Source organism: Hydractinia symbiolongicarpus, chromosome 5, assembly GCF_029227915.1.
Source record: "Hydractinia symbiolongicarpus strain clone_291-10 chromosome 5, HSymV2.1, whole genome shotgun sequence".
Taxonomy (NCBI): domain Eukaryota; kingdom Metazoa; phylum Cnidaria; class Hydrozoa; order Anthoathecata; family Hydractiniidae; genus Hydractinia; species Hydractinia symbiolongicarpus.
In genome coordinates this window covers 5817877-5842558 of record NC_079879.1, presented here as the reverse complement: position 1 = coordinate 5842558, position 24682 = coordinate 5817877, and the positions used below count along the sequence as shown (strand labels likewise).

The 24682-nt window shown below is 32.9% G+C and overlaps 2 protein-coding genes across 2 annotated transcripts; both read left to right on the top strand.

Moving 5' to 3' along the window:
• The first annotated feature begins 2939 nt into the window (after positions 1–2939).
• LOC130644392 (DNA topoisomerase 2-binding protein 1-A-like) lies at positions 2940–15567 on the top strand. The gene is made up of 13 exons (XM_057449984.1): positions 2940–4493; positions 6939–7172; positions 7278–7492; positions 7627–7810; positions 8314–9128; positions 11447–11596; positions 11992–12177; positions 12526–12705; positions 12904–13008; positions 13333–13590; positions 13980–14251; positions 14573–14922; positions 15038–15567. The coding sequence occupies exons 1-13, from the start codon at positions 3098–3100 to the stop codon at positions 15265–15267; spliced, it is 4575 nt and encodes a 1524-aa protein (XP_057305967.1). The 5' UTR covers positions 2940–3097; the 3' UTR covers positions 15268–15567.
• An 833-nt stretch (positions 15568–16400) lies between these two features.
• LOC130644394 (F-box/WD repeat-containing protein 11-like) lies at positions 16401–23566 on the top strand. Its single transcript, XM_057449986.1, has 10 exons — positions 16401–16835; positions 18877–19063; positions 19205–19289; positions 19692–19829; positions 20008–20126; positions 20631–20880; positions 21505–21623; positions 21944–22006; positions 22495–22621; positions 22728–23566. The coding sequence occupies exons 1-10, from the start codon at positions 16535–16537 to the stop codon at positions 22884–22886; spliced, it is 1548 nt and encodes a 515-aa protein (XP_057305969.1). The 5' UTR covers positions 16401–16534; the 3' UTR covers positions 22887–23566.
• The last annotated feature ends 1116 nt before the right edge of the window (positions 23567–24682 follow it).

The following is a 24682-nucleotide window of genomic DNA, read 5'->3' as shown; positions in this document are numbered from 1 at the left end:
AGTGTCTATTACGAATGTATGAATTAGTCGTACGTATTGCAGATTTCAGAAAAGCATACCTTTCTGGGAAAAAGTTTTAAAAGTAGTGCAAACACGACAAGTATTCCAGTTGGAGCCGATGAGCGATGTTGGTTGGTGATGGGAATCCCAGCCCACAACACATTAAAATCTGTTATTATGTTGCAGCAGCTAATAAAAGACATTGCTAAATTAAATGAAAATATTTTTACAACCTACTTAGAAGTGTTTCATTCATTAAGAATTCAATATTTGCCGAAAAGTATTTTTTATGAACAAGAAAAGATGATATCGGGCGTTCAATCAGATGCTTTAGATCATAACCACAATATTCATAAACAGCAGGTTTGCTCTTATTTTATCTTATTTCAATCTTAAAGCGCTACCTGTTTTAATAAATTGCCTTAACTTTCAGGTCAACAAAAACATCAAGGAAGGAATACCGATCCTGATGTATTTGGAAATTTTTATGTTCAATAATACATTTTTTATCTAGAATAAAATGATAACTTTTACATCACGATAAATCGCGTAATACTAACATCCTTGTTGTTCCCTGGGATTTTTTGCCTCTTTTGATATACGCTGCTTCTCTTATGTCAAGAAGGCAAAAATCCCTGGGAACGAAAGTGCTAATGAGATTATAATTACCTTCCAACTCTGTCATCTGAGAAATTTCTCCCTGCAACATTTGCACTCACACTCTAGCGGCATCCTCTCACACTTCTCACAAGTACACCACTGATCAATCTGCTGTTCGATCCGATTATGCTGGGATTCTTTATCAACATAATCATCGCCGCTGTCATAAAAAATGCTTGAATCACTATCCTCATTTTATTCTCTCGATTTTTTCGACAAGGTTCAAACTGAAAGCCTAATACATTTCAAGATATGTTTTATAATTAATGCCTTATTATTAATTCTTTTAGCATGGTTTTTGAAAACTACAGAACATTTTATAATATACTCAGGGGGTCCACCTCTCTGCCGCTTGCTCGGCATATTTTTCCGTGTGAAAAATCACAACTTGCATTATGAAGCAAATTCGCCATTATGAATGCAGCATTTTCAAAGCAGCATAGCCATGTGATCAAAAGAGATAAATTTTAGTAAAACGTTTTTGGCTTATTTTAGAGATACCAGATTGAAAAGGAATTAATTGAATTTCTGCGCCCGAAGGCGTAGGAAATTCTTTAAAACCGTCGTTTTTTTTCTTTCGGAGCATTTTTTGAGAAAAAATCGACCCTGGGATTTCACGTTCCTCTGAGAGGAGGATAGTATTGGTATAACTGACTAACTAACTAACCCTGTCCCAAATGGTCAAGCTCCCTAAGTACTGGGAAGTCATCTAAATGACGTTTCAGGCCAAAATTCGTATTTGTTTTTGACAAAATTTTGCACAGTTAACAAAAAAAGTATGCTGAACATAATGGTGACTCCAAATTTTTGATTTCTTGTTACCTAAATGTCATTTTAGGCCAAAATTGGTCCAAAAATTAAAACTACTTTATTTTTGACAAAATTTGGTACAGTTAACAAATAAATATGCTGAACATGATAGTGGCACCAAAATTTTGATTTCTTGTTATCTAAATGTCATTTTAGGCCAAAATTGGTCCAAAAATTAAAACTACTTTATTTTTGACAAAATTTGGTACAGTTAACAAAAAAAGTATGCTGAACATGATGGTGACATCAAAATTTTGGTTTTTTGCCACCTTAAATGGCATTTTAGGCCAAAATTGGTCCAAGAATTAAACAACAAAATTTAGCAAAGTTAACAAAAAAAGTATGTTGAACATAATGGTCACATCAAAATTATGATTTTTTGTCAACTAAATGCCGTTTAAGACCATAAATGTTTCAATCACAAGACTTTCAACTATGAATGATAGCTGTATTTTTTGTTAGCAATTTCTTTTAAAATGTGAGTTTATTATGACACGTTTCTTTTTCTTTGCGTTTGTTGTAAGATATAATGTCACTTGCGTGCTTTATCTTCAGAGCTTTATGCACCGAACCCCTTCGAATGTTTGGCACGATAATTGATCATGCAGTGGTTCAATGCCTCTGGCATAACAATTTTGTTGTTAGGAATAAACATGTCTTTTGAGACAAACAAATCCAGTCAAGGTGGTGATTACTTCTTTGTCTGGGAGGTCCTGTTTTTGTAGACACTTCTTCATCTGCACAAGAACTGGCAGTGCTACTGGGGAGACTGGTGTTGGAAACTAAGTGTATGTATTGGTCTCCCATTTTACTGTCATCTTTGGGCATATATACTGGATTTGATTACCTAGCATTTTGTTCTTAGTTGTGAGTTGGATTTTTGAATAGTGCTACAACGTTTTTTTATCTGTGTACACAATGAATGTGATGCCATATAGATAGATTTTGATAAATAATATGCAGTTGATCTTAGTACTTTATCACTGTTCAACTTGAGACAGTGATCTGTTTGTGTAGCTGATATACTACTATTTATACTTAAAAATTTCACGCCTAGGGCTTCTTTTTAATTGCCTAAATATTTAAAAAAGCTATACTCGGTCACAAAACAAAAAGGTGAAAATTGAATAAGAAAGGCCGAACAGTCATCAGGAAAAAAAACAAATCCAAGTGTATTTCCAATCCTGTATTTCTGAAATTCTACAAATTAATATAAACAAGCCAATTTGGCCTATGTGGCCCTTCTTTTATCGCCTGTCAGGATGTGTGCGCGTATTTAGAACCTTGTATACATTCACAACTCATATATATATATATATAGGTAAGTAAAGCTATTTCAATGAAAGTCTATTAATATGTAAAATGCCTAACATTTATAAAAATCTGGATTGACCATTAGTGTATTAAATTGAACCTCAAGATCAAAGAGAGTTTATTTAAAAATTTAAAAAATGCTTTATTTTTTGTAGCCACATAAACATGCAAAACCTGATGGATTGTACGAGAAGTTGTTTATTATTAGAAGAGATATGTAATATAGCATATTAAGTTTGACTTTAATTGGGTGATCTACATTTTATTAACACATACTTATAAAAAGTATAGGAGAAATTGCAAGACCAATAAGATGGGACCACTTTTGAAATTTCTCAGGTTTTCCAGTGGAGAAAATGCTGAAAAAGATTTAGAAATTATCGACAAAGCTGCTGATTATGCACAGTCAAATCAAATTGAAGTAGAAATCATTCGAAATCCAAATGATATCAAGGCTTTGCTTTCCTCGTCGGAAAATACCGACATTCAATCAATATACATATGCTTTCCGTTTGAAGGAAAAATCTTTGAAAACTTAAAACAAAAAGGATATCGAATAATCGGTCCACAATGTGTTTTGTCTTGTTTACTGTTGGAAATTCCAGTACCTAAACAAACTTATCCAATATGCAATGTTGCCATGCTAGGAGTGGTTGCATGTTGTAGCAGTATGAAAAAAGAAGAGAGACTAAAATTACATGAATCCATCAAAGCAATGGGAGGAGAGGTAACAGCTGATTTTACAACAGCAGTGACACATTTAATAGCGAAAGAGGTAGGTTCCAAGAAGTACCAGGTGGCTTGTAACAACAAAGTACCAGTGGTTTTACCAGAATGGATACATTCTACTTCTATGCGATCAAAATATGAACATGTAGTTGCTAGTGATGGGAACATAATAAAAGAGTTTCTCTTGCCTATTTTTAAAGGTTGTACAATATGTGTAACAGGTATTGATGTCAATACGAGAGATAGTATAAAAACCTTAGTACAGAAAAATGGTGGGGTATATTCTGGTGAATTGAATATGAAGACTTGTACTCATTTATTAGTTGAACATGCAAGGGGACAAAAATATACTTATGCAAGACAGTGGAAATTACATTGTGTGTCCCCAGAATGGTTTTATAACTGTTTAAAGAAAGGTCATTGGTTGGATGAAAAACTTTATGTTGTGGAGCCCGGTGCTGATACAACTGTTAATACATCTAGCATTAATCAAAAAAGTCATATACAAAATACATTTCGAGAATCTTTGTTGCCAATGGACAGTAGTAGGTTGTCAACTTCAAGTAAAGTTGCAGAACTTGCTGCCAAAAGTTTAGAAAACTCAAAGCTGCAAAAATTAGAGAACATTGAAAATGCCAGTATGAGTAATGATATAGATATAAAGATATTTGATTCTAATGTTTTAAAACTCGATAAATTTGAATGCCAAGAAGTGGACAGTTTTTACTTAGATGGATGTAAAATTTATTTGTGCAACAAAGCTGGTGCAATATTAGATGCTTGTCGGAAGATTATAAACAGTGGCGGTGGTGTTCGCTTTAGTACTTTATCAGACTCGATTACTCATATTATTCTGTGGGATCAAGTGCCAGTTGAAGTCAAAATGTATTTACAAGAATTGGATGGTCCTCTTCCTCATGTTGTGTCTCCATTGTGGTTGATTAACTCTTGTAAAAATACATCAATCGTGGATGAAACAGGTGAGTTTGTTTTAATTTGGTTAATGATTTTGTGCAAGGGAAAAGAAAAAAACCTTTTTATGATTTTTTGTATAATTTGATTAATTTAAGAAACATGTTATTATGTTTAATATTTTATTAAGACATGGCAGGCTTTGTTATTTGAATAAATGAGGCGAGTGGTGGCTTGCATGCCTGGCCATTAATTTATAAATATGAGATGTGTAATATACCGCACGTCCAAATTATATAAAAGTGTGCGAAGGCATGCAATTGTGAAGAAGGTTGTGTGGTTAAAAAAACAAGCTTTAAACCAATCACAACAACCTATTTTTAAAGCCATATGAACACACCGATCCTGTTAAATGCACTTTGTTATATTTAAGGGTTGTCTTAAAATGTTTGTATCATTATACGAATGCTAAGAACTACTTCGTTTTGTTACACAAAAGCCATAAAATTTGCTTTGTTTTAAATAAGAATTTTAAACAAAGTTCATACAAACTTTTTTTTTAAATGTAAACTTGAATAAAGTTTTCTATAAAAGAATAAAATCATTTATGTGAAAAATTAATTATTTAAATTAATTAATTAAAAGTAAAAAAACATAAAAACAAACTTCAAAAGTAACAGTGTAATTATACATAAATAATTTGATTCAAAGCTATTTAACAAAAGATTTAAATGCAGTATAGTATATATGATTTGTTTTAAATTTTGATTTGATGCTTTCAGAACAAAATAAGGCGTTGTTTGAATTTCACCCGATCGTGTTTTAATACTTTTAGAACAATATACAGCGTTGTTTAAACTTTATACCATTGCGTTTTGATACTTTTGGAAGAATTTATGGTGTTTTTTAAACTGCATACCATCACATTTTGATGCTTATAGAACAAAATTATGGTGTTGTTTAAACTTCATGCAATCACTTTTTGATGATCGTGTTTTAATATGGCGAAACGAACTTTAAAATTTTTTCTTAAGAAAGAAATGCGATTAGCACAATTGATGTAAACAAACTTCATATAATGAAACAGACTTTATTATTCTTCATACGAATTATACATACAGACTTTGTTTCAAATTATACCAACTTTATACAAATTTGACACTTAAACCATTGTATCAAAAATAAAATGATACAAAAGATTTAATGAATTGAGACAAAGTTCTTACTGCTACTTATATCAATTATGTGCGGAAATTTTAAGACAGTCCCTAAAGTACAACTACCAAATAAAATTAGCCATGGAACTCATCTCCCACAACTTTGTGGCTTATCACCTCACATAATTTAAATTTTTTGAAAGCAATAAAGAATTTCCTTTTGTGACAACCATGCTTGAAGTATACAATCTATAGGAAGAACGAACACATTGTAGCAATATTTTTTCTTTTGAATAATAACTAATGGGACATAAGTAGAGCAAAGGGTTGTCAGGACGCTACAAACAATGAAAAAATAGACATGTATTTGTTTAAACTAGTCGGTGGCCCGTGGAAAATCCACGGGTAGGCCGTTTTTTTTAAACCGCATAGCGTGCGCCTCATTACTTTCGGTACCATTTTGCGTGACAGACGGACAGATATATATGGGTATTATAATATAGATGTGAGAATAATTTTTTATTTTATTTTATCGTTTAATCAAATAAGCTTAAGTTTTGTTTCGAAGTAGTTAGCAAAAAGTATCCCCTACAGGTGTTTACATGTACCTTAAGTAAGAATACTTGCATAACTCATTGCAATATAGTTTTAAACATAATGTTTTCACAATACGTTTTTGTGCTCTTAATCTGCAGAAAATATAACCACCCTTACAAAACCTGTGGGTGCAGTTTCCATGTACGGGAGACAGTCTATATCCTCTTTTGTGTATTGCTTTTTCATGCTCAATCAAGCTTGTTTTTTGCTAAGCATTCTCAACGATTGCGGTACTGTTGTAAGATGGTCTAATAATAAAGTTACTTCACAGAGAAAATTAAATCATTTACGAAAAATAATAATGAATTTGAGCCAAATTGGATGATGTATTATCTATCTAAATTTTTAAGAAAGTTGATTTGATATTGTTTGATCTTTTCATGTTTTGAATATGTTTTAAGAAAGTAAATTTATTCTTCAGCATTGCTTTTACTTCATCATGAAAAAAATAAAATGAGTAAACAAAGCGTACGATCTATCCATAAAAATAAACATTTTTGGAGTACACTATTTTGCACATTGAAAGTGCAATCGCACTTTTTATATGACAAACACTGCACAGTATAACCCCCTATATGATGATTGAACATTTGGCCAGATATGCTGGATACATGCAGGCATGTCTGAAGTCTGGAAAAAAACATTGAAAATTAGCATAGTATTGGTAAATTATCTGTACTCCTCTGCAAAAAACTAAATACTAACCTCTTTCAGTATATTTATACACTTTATTTTCAGACATTTGTTATTTACTTTTAGAGTACTCTTTATTAAATCAAGTAATCAGAAACAACAACCGAAATGCTGATGATGATTTTGTAAAACCAGACCCTAAGCCTTTTAAACCTACAGTAGCTTCATCACTTCACATAAATTTTGAGGACGAAATGGCAGATGATGATACCCTTCTGAATCAGTATGTTTCTAACAATCATGAAAGTACACGTTTGTCACAAGTAGAACCTGCACAAATAAACAACCTTACTGTAAAAGGTACAGTTTTATATGTAGACAAATTAAATTTTTATATATTATATAATATATTTACATTTTGAAATTTTGCTTTTTTTTAAAGCTTATTAAATTCCGTTTATTTAGATAATGATGAAACTGTCACAATGGAAGAAACTGTTGTGCCCGTATTAAAAGATAAAACCTTTTCCATTCAAAGATTTGAGCCTGACCAGTTGCTTCATGTAAAGAATCTCATCCAGGAATTTAGTGGTAGCGTAGTAGAAGAGGCAAACCATTGTGATTACATCATTGTTCCTTTATCGTATAGTAGCAAAAAGGTTAAGGTTAATAAAAAAGAGGTATTTTTTTTTGTCTTTAAAATACTTGTTTAAGTATTGTGAAATGTTTTTTTAGAAATATAACTATGCAACATCTTTGTGCAAAGTCAACTTATTGCACTGCTTATGCTTTAAAAGTTACTCTTCTGATCTAGGTAACTTTATGCTGGCTAGAGCAATGTATTGAACAAGAAGAATTTAAAAAGCCCTCTTCAAGTTTTCTCTTTCGTCCGATATATATTAATCAAAAGATAAAGCCTTTGGAAAACTGTGTAATTACAATAAGTCAGTATTCTGGGATGGAAAGACAACATCTTTTTCATTTAGCTGAACTCCTAGGTTTGTTTATTTGTTTACTATTGTATGATTCTTTTGCTGCTGTTCAAATAGAACATCAATATAAAAGCATTACTGCTGTGTATTTCCAACACTAGGATATGTATCTGTTTGTGTAACTTTGGGTTTATATATATATATATATTTGTTGGTTAGTTCATTTAATTTTCATACAATTTTTAGCACTTATAAAAGTATATTAAATAGACCAAGGGTTTATCTCCTTGTTTAAGTTTTTTAAGTAATGTAATATATGCGTAGGTTAACTGCATTGAATTTGTGGTATTATATTGCTATTTTTTCAGGTGCCAATTAAGTGAATCGTTAGGATTTTTTCTTTGCACTGGCCATGACAATGCCTTTTTTTGTCACAACAAATGTAAACTGAAAGTATATCTTTTTAACTGCCAGTCAGAAACTTGCTGCTAGCTCGTACTTTTAGCATGCTTACATTGATTAATTACAGGTTAAAGCACAGTCAGTCCTAATTTCTTTTAATTTACCAGGTGCTGTTGGGCAAGAATATTTTGTCCGCAACGAAACATCGACTATGAAGGCCAGCACTCATCTCATACTCTCAAAACCAGAAGGTTCAAAGTACACAGCGTCTTTAAAATGGGGTGTACCATGCATCTCTAAAAACTGGTTGTTTAAATGTGCCAAGTCAGAGAAAAGATTGCCAGAAGTTGAATTTCCTGTTACTGAGGGTTTTGATGATGACACCATACTGAGGGAAGAGGATGTAACTGCAGTGGAATATGCCTCCACACTCGGTCATAACAATGTGGATGGTAATTTAGTGTCATTTGATCTTAGCACCCGAGGGGCATCCCTGTTAGATGGCACTGAAAAGAGCAAGACTAAATCTAATGACATCAGTGAAACTGTCTCTGAACAAAATCAGAGTATTAAAGGAACTGCAAAAAAACAGAACAGCATAACAGATTTCTCAAATTTTAATGAAAGTTTAGCAAAAGAAAGAGCTAGTCAGAAATGTGATCTGGAGAACAGTTCTGATACAATTTATGGAAAGGAAGCTGAAAATGTTTCCAGTAGAACCCCATCATCTGTGAAAGAACCAACTATCTCTGTTAAAGCACCTTTAGAAATGAACAAATCTCGATATTCGTTCGACTTTACTGATGCGTTGGATAGTATTCAGTCACCCGCAGTGTTATCACAAGATTCAAGGAGAAAAAGTCGCAGAAGCAGAGGTAGTTTACCTTTCGATGTTCAGTTTGCAGAAGCCATACAGAGAGCTGTTGATAAGCATGTACCAGAAGAAGACAGAAAAGCATGGGATTGTCAAGAAGAAAAACAGGTAAAGATAAAACGTCACAATCTTTGAAACTTTCTGACACAACACAACGCAAAAGAAAACAAATATATTATTTGCAATCCACATCTTATTTCTTTCCAATTACTTTCCTGTTAATTTAAAAACCTCCCAAAGCCATGAATATTGACTATTACTTTCACCATCACTTTCATTTATCAGGAAGTATCATTGCACAAAATGTTGATAAGGACTAACCTGATTTTCAGATTTTTTTTTGAGAATTGGAATAATCTTTCGGCATTTTTCAGCATTGCAGGGTTGCAACTGACCCATGGGGTCCATGGGCAGGGGAATACAAGTCAAGGAGACCAAGTAACAAATCACCTAAACCTGTATGGTGTCTAGCTATGAAGATTTTCCGATATCAATGAAATTAAATTTCCTACCTTTTATACCTAGTATATTTGAACATTATTTAACAGTTTTTAAACTGATATACTTATGGTGCATTATTATTTAAAATAATTCTTTGTGTTGTTGGGCTTGATTTTCAGGGAAAAAGTCTTAAAGAATGATTTTTTTTATTTAAGGTGGCAGTAACCCTTTTAAAAATGGGATTATTTTTCACCAAAAATATTCAGCTTCAACAATTCCTCTTTAAAATAAAATTCATAATGATTAATTAGTTCTGCCGAATATAGTTTAAGTCTACGCACTTGCGAAATTGTACAGAAAGAAATGACGTAATTATTAAAGAGAAACGTTAATAACAACAAAGATGGCGCATTATGTAAAAATTTAAGACAACCTTCATTATTCTACACTGCGCGAGCTTTAACTTTCGATAGCATTTCGTTTTACTTTAAAATTTTCAGACATGCTTGGTGAATCATTCAGCCATGTTACGGTGTGCGGAAATCTTTTTATTTGGAATATTTTTTTTTTAACAGCATTCGATGCAGCAGGGGATGCTAACGAAGAATCTTTAATAAAAAAACAAAAGGCTATTGTTAAGAATGAACAAAAAAAACCTGCACACCGTTTTAACAGGGTTAACCCAAGGTTCATTTAAAAACAGAAGGTGATGAAAAATAACGAGATTGTAAAAAGTTGGAGCTCGTAGAAGCCGATTTTTTTCTTGTTTGTGATACAGCAATTTTAGTGTTAAGTTAAAATCATTTTATTATGTATTAAGGCCTATATTTTTAGGAAATAGTAAAAAAAAATGCTATAAATAAATCACTGAGTAAATAATTCAGCTATTTAGACAGCTAAAAAAGGGTTACTGCCACCTTAATAACCCAGTTATTAAAGGTCGAAATTCAAATTGGGCGAAAAGTTAAGCCACTTTCTTAGCAACCTTTAGACCTCACATCTATTGCCTAAACACTTTTTCCTCGCTTACCAATATTTCAAGTTTAGCTGTGGGTAAGAATTTTCTCAGAAGCAACATTTATCAATGTGTCAAGAGAGCACTATAAGGTGCTGTGGAGAATTTTATGTGCTGTTTTTTCTACTGACGAAGATAGTTTTTAATTAATTGTTGACATACTGCTGAGTAGACCGGGAATCTTGTCTAGTTTTAAATCGAATGGTGAATTTTATAACAAATATAACTTCGGTTTTTCCAGAAGAGACGCTGTGACACATTTGGGACAGCCCTAAACCCTATTTGGTATTTGGAACATAACCTGCCTGCAGCAAATTCAATTTTTTTTATATCTTTTGAATTACTTGCCCCATTGATATGAAACTTTGTGACTTAATATCCTCCTGACTGGCATCTTTTTCAAAAATGTTGACTCCACCTACTGATGACGCCACAAGCTGCGAGACATTGCTCAAAAGCACCACCGTAAACTCTATAAAAGAAGAAATGCTATAAATTCTAAACCAATGATCATTTGAGTATAAAAATTTCACAAGGTGTTTATGTTATTAATTTAAACAGTTTAGCTCAGTTTCACCACCTGTCGAATCCGTTTTCCCTGATTTTTTTTAGGATTTTTCCAATACTTAAACATTGCTATGTGCAGAAAGCAGAAGATATGTTATGAGCCATTTTTACTTCTATGTGCTAATAGAAAATCGAAATAAAATGATAAAATATTTCCAAGAACTTTCTCAAACATTTTCAAAGATAATGTTTTTTTCCCTGATTTTAAAAGTGCTGGTGATGTCACACACAGAAATGCTAACGTCAGCAATAAAATACTTTTGATAATTGTCTTGTACTGCAAATTTGTTAAGTTTTATGACATAACTGTGTCAGTACTTATGCACCGTGAGCATTTTATGGTGCCCATACCCTATACCAAATAGGGTTAAGTTTGAATTTATTTATTTATTTTTTGCTTTAGATAAACAGTGAAGGTATATTAAACGGTACAGTCATTGCTGTCAGCAAGAAACTTGCAAATCGTCAACTTGAATTACATCAGTTGGTTAACGATATGGGTGGAGAAACCAGATTTATGTACGATAATTCTTGTACTCACTTTATACATCAAGTAAGTACCACTTATTAAGAAATACGCAATTCTCCATTGGCTACTTTTTGCAAGATAGTATGGTTTGTATGCCATAATGATTAAGTGCTACACACCTTTTAAATGCCTTTTCTAAACTTATATTTTGCCACTTAAAGTTTCTCCTTTCGATATCACATTTCTGCTGTGCTGTAAATGAAATAGAAGGCACATATTCAATTGTACCTCAATGCTTGTCTTTAACCTATTTCTATATATTTTGGGTGCAACAAAATTTCCTTTAACAAGGGATCAACGGCAAATGCCCTACGGTTCTCCCAGACCGCACCCGCAACAAAATTTGACTTTATATTTCTAATTTTAAACCCTGGATCATATTTATCTAAACATTTTTCAATATTTTATCTGTCTCACAGGGTAGGATTAACGATACGGCTAAAGATTATGCAGATGCTAAAAGGGACAAAAAATTCTTAGTCTCTCCTCACTGGATAGAGGTTTGTGCTGAAACGAATACACGATTAGACGAAGGTAAATATCCTGTGACCTTTAATCCAAGGCTATCGATTGATGTCTCTTCAAGCAGAACAACACGATCGAAGGTATGATGTTTTTTTACTTTTTTAAAAAAACTTTCAATTTTGCTTTAAGCAGACTTGAGGTTGCCAGAATAATTTTTTGGAGCACAAAGAAGAATTTGGGAAATTATTATTACAATGGAAAAACACTGTTTTGGGGAAAATTTTGAAATTAAATTTTGAATTAGAGGTTAAGCATACCTGAATAAATATATTTATGAGACCTATTTACACACATTTACACATAAACTTGGTAGGTTTGTTAAACTTTAATATTTTGTTGTAGAAATTCGCAGCTTGTAACTTGAGTATTTTCATTTTGCTAGATAAGAGAGGCAGTTTAAGTTAATAACTATAACAATATATGTTTAGGCAGCCCCGAAACAGAGTCCTGTGTTGGATAAACTTTCAAAAAAACTAAGTCCTAGAAATGATGAGCCCAATAATCCACCAATCAATGATGACGCTGATCATGATGAAACGACAACTTCTACTTCAGAAGGAAAGTTAGATTTTCAAAAGAAAATGGAGGAAATTATGGAAGCAACAAAGGTTTGTGGGTCGGTTGTTTCTTAATGGCGACTTTTCGATGTTGTTTGTTGTTTTTAAATTTAGCGAGAAATGCAAAATTTTTTGAACAATTTTTCAAGCCATGGAAAAACTAAGTACTTTCAAATTTCGAAAGCAATGTAGTCTGCGTTCTCGCATAAACTTCATCAATAGCAACCTCTCATGAAAGTGTTTTTTTAGGCTCCTAGATCTAGACGAACAAGACGTCAAACAGGTGCTTCTATTTCTAAAAATGACAGTGGCATCATCAATCCACGAAAACTACGATCAAGAACTTCATCGCAGGTAGCACCCTCAATTGAAGGTTTTTTAGTATTACATGTTCCACCGTTTGCTGTTGTATAATTTCAATCTGCGACATGTGAAAAAACTTGAGGTGTGATTGGGATAAAAAAAAAATCAGACATTTTGTTTACAACGTGTGTTATAGCACGTGATAATGAGTTTTTGCGATTTTAGAAATAAAGATGAAATTTTCTTTTGCAAACAAAATTAGGTGATATTTGTGAATATATCCGTTTTGAATTGTAGTTACTACATCTAGATTCTCAAATTAAAAAAAAAACAGTGTTAATTATCGAACTTACGCCACAATATATTCTTCTATAGAAAAGCAACGACTCGTCCCGTTCATCTGCGTCTGATCCATCTGCTGCTAAAACAACATCTGCAGATCATCTTAATGAGCAGTCACAAGGTGACTACATTACTTATGATGATCCCACCGGAAGACGAGAACGTGAACGCATTTTAGCACAAATAAAACAAGCAAGCCCTAGTCAAGACGTGGAAGGTTTGCAATATGCAGTGGACGAGTTCGTTCCACCGGCTGATATGCCGGAGGTAAAGGAGCCTGAGCACGAAGAGGTAAACATCGGCACCATATTTTTAATTTTAAGGGGAAAATCTTTTTTCGTCTTTGCTTCATTTTATTGGAACTTGAAGTTTAAACTAATAGAGCTTATAACAAAATTATGCTCAGATGAGGACAACAGTGATCGCTGGTTAAAATTAACGATGGATTTTTTAGTTTAAAACAAGCCATGGAAAATACTATTATTCACACTGTCCTCTTCCTCTGAGTACAGTTGGGTGAGCATTCAGTGACTAGTTATTCTCGTCTTCATTTCCTAGTCTGCGCCGTATGCAGAGGGTAGTGATTACCTGGACCTAACCTCTCTTCCTTACTTTTTGGGATACGCGTTAAATTAGACTTTAAATACCACTCAAGTAGTAAGTAACTAAATTTTGTTTAGAAAGTTAAACCAAGCAGCGCCAATTCAGCTATTCTACCGATTACTAAAGACTCTTTAAAACCTGAAGTTATAAATCTATTATATGATGAGAATGAGGAAGAAGAAAAAAAGAAGAGAGAAAACTCAAAGAAATACAAATTCTTACTATCTGGAATGACTGCCCAAGATAAGATAGAATATGGAGCCATTATTGAAAAACTGGGAGGTGTTTTGTTTGATGTTCAATACTTCAACACTCAATGTAGCCATGTGGTGATTAGTGCTCCAAGCAGGTAAGCATTTCGTACACTTAAATGTCTGGTAGTGATATTGAACCCACCATTTTATAAAATGACCACCTTGGAAAGATGTAATTCTATGTGCCATAAATGCCCGAAGGTATTAAAACTCCGTAAAATCTGTCCAAAAATGTGAGTAAATTCAAAACAAAACTTGCCAACTCTAACTTCATTTTATCGCATCACCACTTGTGGTTCAAGTTAATAGCTGTGTGGCTTTTTAGAAGAGTATTTACAATGAGAAGTTCTTGGTAAGTTATTATAAAAAAAACGTTATCGCTCAAAACTAATTGATAGTAGTTTTATTATGTTTAGAAATGAGAAATACTTGGCTACAGTTGCTTGTGGTAAATGGGCTTTACATAAATCATATCTAGAGGCTAGCCGCGAGCAAAACCAATTTGTCAACGAGGAAGAGCATGAGTGGGGAAGTCAATCTGGTACTTCAGAGTTTGCTGCTGCTGCCAAACGATGGAGAATCGAGCTAAATGATAAATCTCCCGAAGCGAAGGCCGGTGCGTTCGTAGGGTGGGTGGTTTTATTGTGCATCGAACCGTCAAAACAACCCGGATTTAAACGAATACTAGAGGCTGGTGGTGCCAAAGTGATGCACATCCGACCTCCATTTGAAAAAATCGATGGAGTCACTCACGCTTTCATAGGGGGTAGGTGACAGTACTTAATTTTATACCCTGTTCGCGTCCAACATGGTATTCCCAGTTTAATTGTTGACAAAAGTTCATGTTTTGTTTACGTTGCATATTATTTGGCTATTTTTAGATAAAAAGCAAGCTGTCAAACATGTCGATTTCAACATGCTTCATGAGGCAGGGATTTGGATTTTAAAACCCGAATACATATCTGATTATTTAACTGTATATCCAAAGCCGCCAATTTTCAATTATATTATCGAAGAAGTCAAAAATCTCGGGGAGAAGCCAGTTCCTACTCCGGTTAAACGTAAAACAAATGAACATTCAGAACAAGCTCCAAAACGGACGCGTAGATAAAAGTGGCTAGTAATGCAGATCTGAAAGGAAGTGGTGATCAAGCTTAAATTTCTGTGCTTCCCTATAAGCGCATACGCAATCTCAGAGTGGAATAGATGTTTTTCTGCGCACAATCATGATACTTTGTTTACAATATCTATATTTTTATTCTGCTAAACTGCTTGTCGGCAGTTGGCTTCACCTAATGTGGTTGTTATTTTATAGTTGATTTTACTGTTTTAAATAAAATTTTCATCTAATCTACTTTTTGCTGATTCATTTATTGTAAATCTTGTACGTAAAATAAATTTCATTGTAATACTTTGTTTTACCAATCCTGCTGATTTAGAAATTCGTTGACAACACCAACCTTTAAGCTTTGGCTCCCAAAATTAGTTTTCTTATATAATAAAGCGTGCGTGATTATGTTAAACGAAGTAATTAAATTCCCAAATATAAAAATATAAGAAAATTGCCCGTTGGAGCAAAGTCAATAAAATGGCGCGTGGTTGTGTAAGTAAATTACAACGGCATATTAGATTTCTTGAGAACCTTTGCTGAGTGGGTCTTTTTTAGCGAAAACGAGAGTGTGTGGGGGGGGGGGGGGGAGAATCACCTTCACCCCCAAGGATTTTTGCCCTTTTGATATAAGGATGGGGGGGAGAACAAATTTGTCCCGATTTTTGAGGGACTCTCAGTTAAAACGCGATAATCACGCCGGGATGTTACGTTTTTATATACCCTTGCACCCGTGCTTCTTTTTCTCGTTCATAACAGAACTGCGAAAATGATTGTCCCCGTGGGTTGCGAAAAACAGACTAATCGTCGGTAAAACGAAGGGAATTTACGTCACTGGTACCGCGTTACCCGCGTTAACAATGTTTATTTTTGTTTGGTGGTCTGGTGTCGAACTATGCTTTCTTAAGGGGTACTTATGCAATGTAAAATTATATCTAGTTTTTTCAAGAAAAGCGAAAGTATTATAAAAATATTTTACTAATGGAAACACGATGTCTAAAAAACTGTTTTAATAATTTTTATTTTGATGTTAGCGTGCATTATGCTGCTTTTTATCGTCTTATATATGTTTTACCCCCTGTTTTATATTTTCGGCATGACGTCAGATGCACAAATTTTCATTTCTATGTTGATAACTTGAATATCATAATATCGAGATCAACGCGAAAATATACGCAGCCAAAAATAATAAACATTTTAACATCAAAAATATGAGATATTAGGAAAGAAATCAGCGAAAGTACAGTAATTAACGATTTATATATATGTTATGGATTTTGAAATGGCACCAGTAATGACAGACACTATTCCATCCGATGAAATGATTACAGACGCTGAAAACAGAATGGCTGATATAGAGATTACATCCCTTTCATCGCTAAGACATGTTAGTAGCGAAAGATACGAACTTGAAAAGGAAAAATGTTTTAAAAATTTTGATTCATGGTCTCCAGAAGACCAAGTAGACTTTATAGAAGACCTATTACTGCGTATGACACATTTCCAACATGGTCATATAAATACTTTTTTAAAGCCAATGCTTCAAAGAGACTTTATATCTAATTTACCAGGTAGCTAGAGTTTGTCATCGTGTCTTTAAATAACTAAAGGTCATCAGTATACACAGAAACTTTTGATTTGACAATGGCCTAAACAAATTTTTAGCAGCTGGCTAGCTGGTGAAGGGGGAAATAAATATATAGCTAGACAGTCGAAGCATAGCTAGTTGCTATAATTTTGTTAATTACTTTAAAGTAGCAAACCATTGGTTTTGTCATCACTTTCAATCAAAACGGCTATCTTGCCTGTTAATATGTATTACTTTAATGGTTATAGCATTAGCTACCTTAATATTGGGGTTAATGTCTAACCCAATATATGCATTTTGTTTGAAACATGTGCCAAACACCTAGCCATGATTTATATTTTGTGAGGTTTATTCACATCATTCCAAGAGGCCTGTCAATTGTTTCCAGGAGGGACCGAAAAGGCAGTTTCAAAGTGTTGCAATTCAGCTTGAGTTATAATCCCCAAAAAACCTTGCAACTGGCTTAAACTTTTTCATTAAGTGAGAGTTTACATGAAAGTCAGCTCTAGATAAAAATCTATATTAGATAACAAGGGACCCCTTTGTCTGCATATCATAAGTGTAAAGAAGTTTTAGAGGATGAGGCTAAGTGGTACTAAGTCGTTTGTGGTCCTGGAAACAAATTTACTTCTTTTGATTTGAAAATTACAAAGATAACAAATAGACTAATAGACAAACCAGTTTTTGTAGAGACTTCTTGATGCAACATAACATATTTAATGCATTCAATGACAATTCCAGTACAAAACCCCAAATTTCTGTTGCTTCAAAAATAACTCATAGTCTTCAGGGTACAAATTCTCGATTTGAACTTTTTCTACAAATTATGTATTTTACTAAAGAAAATTTAAATTTGCTAATTTATATCTGCCTCACTTTATCTTATTTGAAATCTATAAAAATTTTTTTTTACTTTTCTGGCTGGGTTGTTACAAAAAGAGGAAGTCAAATTATTAAAGAAACAGGTTTTTTTTAAAAAATTATTCAATTATGTTTTTCTTTCGCTTTACTGTTCTTTTAGAAAGATAAGACTCATAAAAAATGATTAAATATACACTCTTGGTACACAATAAGTGTGTTTCATGGACATGGATATACATTGTTTTTCTTTCCCTTTCTTTGTGGATGTCACAGTTAAATATGCACTTGTCTGACATATACCATGACAGTTTGAAGCAAGAGCAGTACAACAAATAAAAATATGAACATAAAAAACTTACTGTTGTCCTATTTCAAAGATTATCGTAAATAGTCTGGATATACCACTGATGATTAACTTTAGTTTTTTAATTTAATGAAAGCATAAATTTTGATGTAGCAAAATTTAAATTATTTGCATAACTTCACAACAGACACCTATACCTAAAACTTTCTTAATTTGATGCAGAATTTACCATTCTTCCCCTTTTTTTTTGACATAAAGCATGTAATGCTAAGTGATGCATTAGTCTTAACCTGCTGTATTGCCAACCAAGCATCGCCTATAGAAAAACATGGTTATAATAGCTTATCCGAAATTTAATAATATAAATTTGATTTAAAAATTTGGCCTTTTTTCAATAGGTTTAAATATAGTTAAAAATTTTGACTAATGTATTGTTATTTCGGTTAGTATTCATGGCTAAGACTTTATTAATTGAAGTTTTTTCAAAAAGAAAAACTGTGGAAGCAACAACAACAGCTTTAAAAAACTGAGTTGAATATTTGAATTCTTATTGCAAAAGGATAGACTATAAAAAGTTGTTTTTGCTGTGCACACCTATAGCTTTTTATCATTTTAATATTTAATTACATTTCTATTGATAGTAGTTTGGCAAACACTTCAAAATAGTACCCACTTTCATTATTAACAAAAACACTCAGCTTGTTTGTGTTCTAGCAAAAAATTATTTGTATTTAAATTGTTAAAATTTAAAATATTTACTTTTATAAATATCTTTTTATGTTAAACTCTTGTGTTCATAAAATAGACAGTATTTGGTTTTTTACTCATCTTTATGGTGCAACTTAAATTGCTTTTGTAGCTAAAGGACTGGAGCCTGTAGCTGAAAAAATCTTATCTTACTTGGATGCAGACTCACTACGGTCTGCTGAATCTGTTTGTAAAGAATGGCAACGCGTCATAGCTGACGGTATGCTGTGGCGGAAATTAATACATAGAAAAGTGTTACACGATCCATTGTGGAAAGGATTAGGGGAACGAAGAGAATGGTTTGTTTCTATTCACTTTTGACATTTGTGTGTAAAAAATGTTTATTTGTTTAATTTTTTTAAAAACAATGTTATGTGCAACTTTTTAATTGTTGTTTTATTTTGTGGGGGTTATTATAAATATTTTTGTATTATTTCTAGGATTAACTCCATGAACAGACCATCACAAAAATCTGATCATGTATACTACAGGACACTTTATCCAAAGATTGTCCAAGACATTAATGTAAATATATTTTGTTGTAGTTTATCTTGGCAACAATAATTTTTAAGGACTCTTAACACACTGGAAATCCCAGAATAATGTACTTCAAGTGTGAATTGGTTAAAAAAGTGGGGATGAAATTTGAATTTATGGCTAATCAATACTGGTCTTAACTTAAATTGTAGAAATTTTAATAGTTAAAACGCGTTTTGTGCATAAATGACGGGTAGAAAATTAGTTAGCCAATCAGATTATTTTATTTAGTGAGAATTGTGCAAAGTTTGTTTACCTTCTGTATTTAAATGTGTACAATAATATAAGTCGAAATTGTTAGCAGTAGATTTTCTGTTCTGTTCATACCCTTTTCGGGGAAAGTTTTCTTGAAGTGGAATATAGCATTAATTTTATGGCTTCATTCTCTAGAGACTAGAATCAAACTGGAGGTCTGGTAGACATGGTCTTCTAAAAATACACTGTAGAAGTGAAAACATTAAAGGTGTATACTGTCTCCAGTACGATGATGAAAAAATAGTTAGTGGTCTTAGGGATAATACAATTAAGGTAAGTAGCAGTCATCCATATTTAGTAACATTTATTGAGCACAACTTGCTAATGTTAAGTAGTGATTATATATTGTTGTTTTGTTAGGCTGTTTTAGGCATTATTCTAGTCTGATTCCTGAACTAAAATTAAAAGATTATCTGTGCTTGACATCTTCTTTTCGATATTTTTACCATAGTTATGGGATCGAAAATCTTTAGACTGTACTCAGGTCTTACATGGACATACAGGTTCTGTTCTTTGCCTTCAATATGATGAACGAATCATTGTTACTGGATCTAGTGATGCTACTGTTAGGTATATTCATTTCTATTAAATTCATTATTAAGAAAACAGTGTGGCAAATCACTTTGTATGTATTTTAGTTCAGTTTAAAATATAATTATTTTTACTTTTTCTAACTGTATGTGTTGAAGGCATAACATAAAACATAAATGTCCTGTCTGAATTAAAACTGTTAGTATGCATCATCATCATGACTCTTTGTTTTTGTTAAATAAATTATTCATGATGTTGGTCTTTATCTATAAGTCAGAATCATCTCAAACCAAACAGAGTTCTGTTGTGAAAGGGTTTAACAGTAAGGTATGGATTCGAAACAATGACGCAAAGAATATATATACACCTATGGGAATCACGTTTAAACCACTTTGTGGGTTTAAATGTAAATTAAAAACATTAAAGCTTACATCCAACTTTTTAAGATAATTTTTTTAATGAATAGCAAAGTTGAACAAAATTTTTCAGACCATAGACGAGTTCTAGCAAGAAATGTATACTTTTAATATTTATCTTTTGAAGAATATGGGATGTACACACTGGCGAAATGTTAAACACACTAATACATCATTGCGAAGCTGTTCTTCATTTACGTTTTCAAGATGGGATTATGATTACATGTTCTAAGGATAGATCGATCGCTGTGTGGGACTTGCAATCACCTACTGACATTACACTACGGAGAGTGTTGGTCGGACACAGAGCGGCTGTTAATGTTGTTGACTTTGATGATAAATACATCGTGTCTGCATCAGGAGACAGAACAATTAAGGTTGGTAAAAGTTTTTTTCACCTGCAGGAATACGAAGTGATTAAATTCTAACATGTTGGGTTATTGTGAGAATTATTATATTTGGAAGCAAAAATTTTTTTTTGGTGTTCAAAACTAATGAAGAAATTTCTTGCATTAAAAAAACAACAACTTTAGCTTTCCAAAAAAACAAACACTTTTTGTGTTTTTTAAGTCAGTTTTTTATCAAATTTAGTTGTGATGTGGTGACGACGTCATCGATCTTGTCATGTTTAGTTTGTTTGAAACTATGTTAATTTATAAAAAACATTAAGGAAGCTTCAATTGAGCCTTAATTTAATTGAGTGAGAGGATACGTCTGTTCAGTTTAAACCACATCAAGTAAACAAGCTTCCTGAAGTTAAATCATATTAGAAAATAACCAACTTCCTTTTAGAAAAGAAGCCCATATTTTGACGCTTGAAATATCTTATAAATAGACTTTTTGTCAAACCTTTAATTAAGCTCACCGTGACTTTCAGACATTTTTGTTTAGAAAAACTAAAGCTATATGCTGTGTAAATCTCTTTTAATCTGTTTTTTATTAGCTTTTTATTCTTATCAATATACGTCACATAATAACGTTGGTAACTGTTTTCATGACAGGTTTGGAACACAGGAACGTGTGAATTTGTAAGAACATTAAATGGTCATAGACGAGGAATTGCTTGTCTGCAATACAGAGCAACTTTGGTTGTAAGCGGATCCTCTGATTTTACTATAAGGTTGGCTTTAATTTTTTTGCCTTTCTTTTCTCATCTAATTCTTTATTGCAATACCTTACAACACATGTGTGGCCTTAGTTTCTTTTGTTGTCGGTACCGTTATACTGGTAACATTAACTCGATTACATTGCAGCCTATGAGAAAATCTAGGGCACGTTCCAACGTATAAATTACCAGGGTCATCATTCTAGTTTAGGCGCGATTAACTTTTTATTTTTGTTGAAGTACTGTTTAATGACTTCAGCTGTTTTTTTAAAGTAATTTCCGTCATTGTGAATTATTAATTATTTCCGTTGAAAACAATATCATAATTTTTATAGGTTATGGGACATCGAGGTAGGAACGTGTTTACGCACATTGGAAGGACACGAAGAGCTCGTCAGGTAATCGAGAAGATTTTAATTGATTTTAATTACGCGGCTACAAAAGAAGTTGATATTTATTCTTGTCGGGCAGAAACAAAAAACAAATTGGCACATTCCTATAATGGCAACAATGCTGTTATAAATACGTTTTTAAGCTACAAAGAATGATTACGTAATGGATAGTTGGCATTCTGCAGTCGTTTTTGAGATAAGACAAAATATTGGCAAAGCATGAGTTGAAAACATATTTGACAATCTTTCTTACGTATTCACTTTCCAGTACTTACTTTTTTCTCGTCGACTTCTTTTTCGTCATTGAGAAATAAGACATTGTACTACAAGATGGGCAGTTACATTTGTAATCAGCAAAATCATGGATGTTTGTACCAGCTTTACTGTTAGTGGCATAATATTTTCAGTCAGCTAATCCACAAGCTTCACTTCTTTTACTGCATCTTTAATATAAAGTTTTCTCACAGTTACCGTTAAAATTCTTCTTATTTCAGATGCATTAGATTTGATTCTAAACATATCGTCAGTGGTGCGTACGATGGTAAAATAAAAGTATGGGATTTACAAGCTGCGTTAGATCCCCGGACACCTCCTGCTTCTCTTTGCATTCGCACATTGATTGTAAGTATACATTACTGTTGAGTTCCAATCAGCAGATCCTTCCTTATTTGTTATGTTTGTTTGCTTGTTAAGTTCATTGTTTTCACGCATTATGTTTTATTCATAGGAACACACCGGTCGCGTTTTTCGACTTCAATTCGACGATTTCCAAGTCATAAGCAGTTCACATGATGATACTATTCTAATATGGGACTTTTTAGATGTTCCACAAGACAATATCAAGAGTTCATCAAACTCTCGTTCTTACCCGTACATGACTTCTTAATTTTGTCGAACCTCACCACTTTAGCTATCGTAGAGCTGGCTATCTGCGTTTCAATGAAATTTGCGCATTCCTTCAACAGCAATTAGCGAAGCATGCTACCTCTGCTTATTTTCTTATTTATCATTTTGTTAGCTGACTTTTATGACAAACAAAAGTAACTATAGAGCGTAGCTTCAATGCGTAGCTATATTTCGTAGCGTGAGAACTTAATGAATTGAATGTTTAAAGAAGAGACTCTTCTTAAATTAATAAAAATATTTAGTTTTCTACAGTAAAATTACGACTTAGTTTTTTGTTACATTCAAATAATTTTACCAGGGAAGTTTTCTCGCATTTTCCATGTTCAGTAATAAACTTTTGTTATGGGGTATCATTTGTTGTTGTGTTCAGTATGCTCCATGCAAACAAAGACATGAACTTCCCGAATTCAGAATTTGTAATTTTTAATTTTGTGTAATGGCCTCCTTATTTGTTCTTCTTCGTTGTGATTTAAATTATCTAACGTCTGTTTCCTTGAATAAGATATATTTAAAATATATTAAATTTTAGGGGATATAACAAGTGTTTGTCCTGTTTTTCTAATGTAATTAGTTTTGGTTTTTCAAGACAATGTGTACATAATATAAGATGTTCTATATTATGTAAAATTGTGTTATTTTATAAAAATAACTACTTGAGTTTTTTATGCTGTATGATTGAACGAAGTGTCACTTGATAGCATTGTGGACATTTTTGATTACACACATACACACACACACATTTCGCGGATTTTGGAATAATTGTCTGGTCCCCGAAATATATATGAGAAAATTTCCATTGTCGCAATCCCACTTCCACAAGCGTTCCTCTTGTCATTGATTACAAAAAAAAGTATCTACTTCGTATCGCCGTCCCGGGGTCAGTAAAGATACAAGATGCCCTGGGGACGAGATTGCCTTGTACATCTAATCATTACGTTTCAATATCAACATGGAAATGATTGTTAAAACTTGTACAAAATTATTACCAGCTACTTGGAATCATTATATAAATAGTCCAAAGACCCGGCGAAGCAATTTTGAAAGTGGAGGGGCTAAATTATTCAGTATTACAAGAGGCCCGACCATGGCTGTGGCCGACGGGCGAAGAAAATTTTTAAACTTTAGGCCTACACTGAATACGGAAATATTGCACTCGAAAGCCTTCACAAAATGCAGGAGAATATATATAGAAATATAGGAACACCATATTTTATGTATGATATATTTTCAAAATAAACAATAGTAACATCGAAGCAAACTAAAGATAATGCAGAGAGAGGCTATATTATATGATAACTACCAGTCCTCCTTTGTAAATTTTCCGAATACTCGCTTTCTGTTGATCTCATACAGAGCATTTGCATGTATCGATCAATTAATAATTGTTTAAAACACATGATAACCTTAAAAAACATCACTTCTTGGCAAAAAAAGTGTGTGTGTTTGTGGGGGGGGGGGGGGGGGGGGGAGGGAAGCTTTAGACGCAGTGTTGGAAAAGAAGTGCGCATTGCTGTATAGTGATGTGTCCCTTCAGGGTCATCGTAAAATTCCATTACGTTGATTTCCACTTTTAAATGTTAAATGCCGCGGAATTAAATGATGTAAAAAACAAATATATGACTGTTGTTTATCCGATTAGCTGTTGATCTGACTCATAACTCTTAAGGCCTCCAATTTTTGTAATTGTGAATTTTGTTTGTTTAAAAATCTTAAAGCTGAAAACCTTGAATTCGTTTTACTCAAATTTCCTCTTGTAATATTAGAGAGTATGTTGTG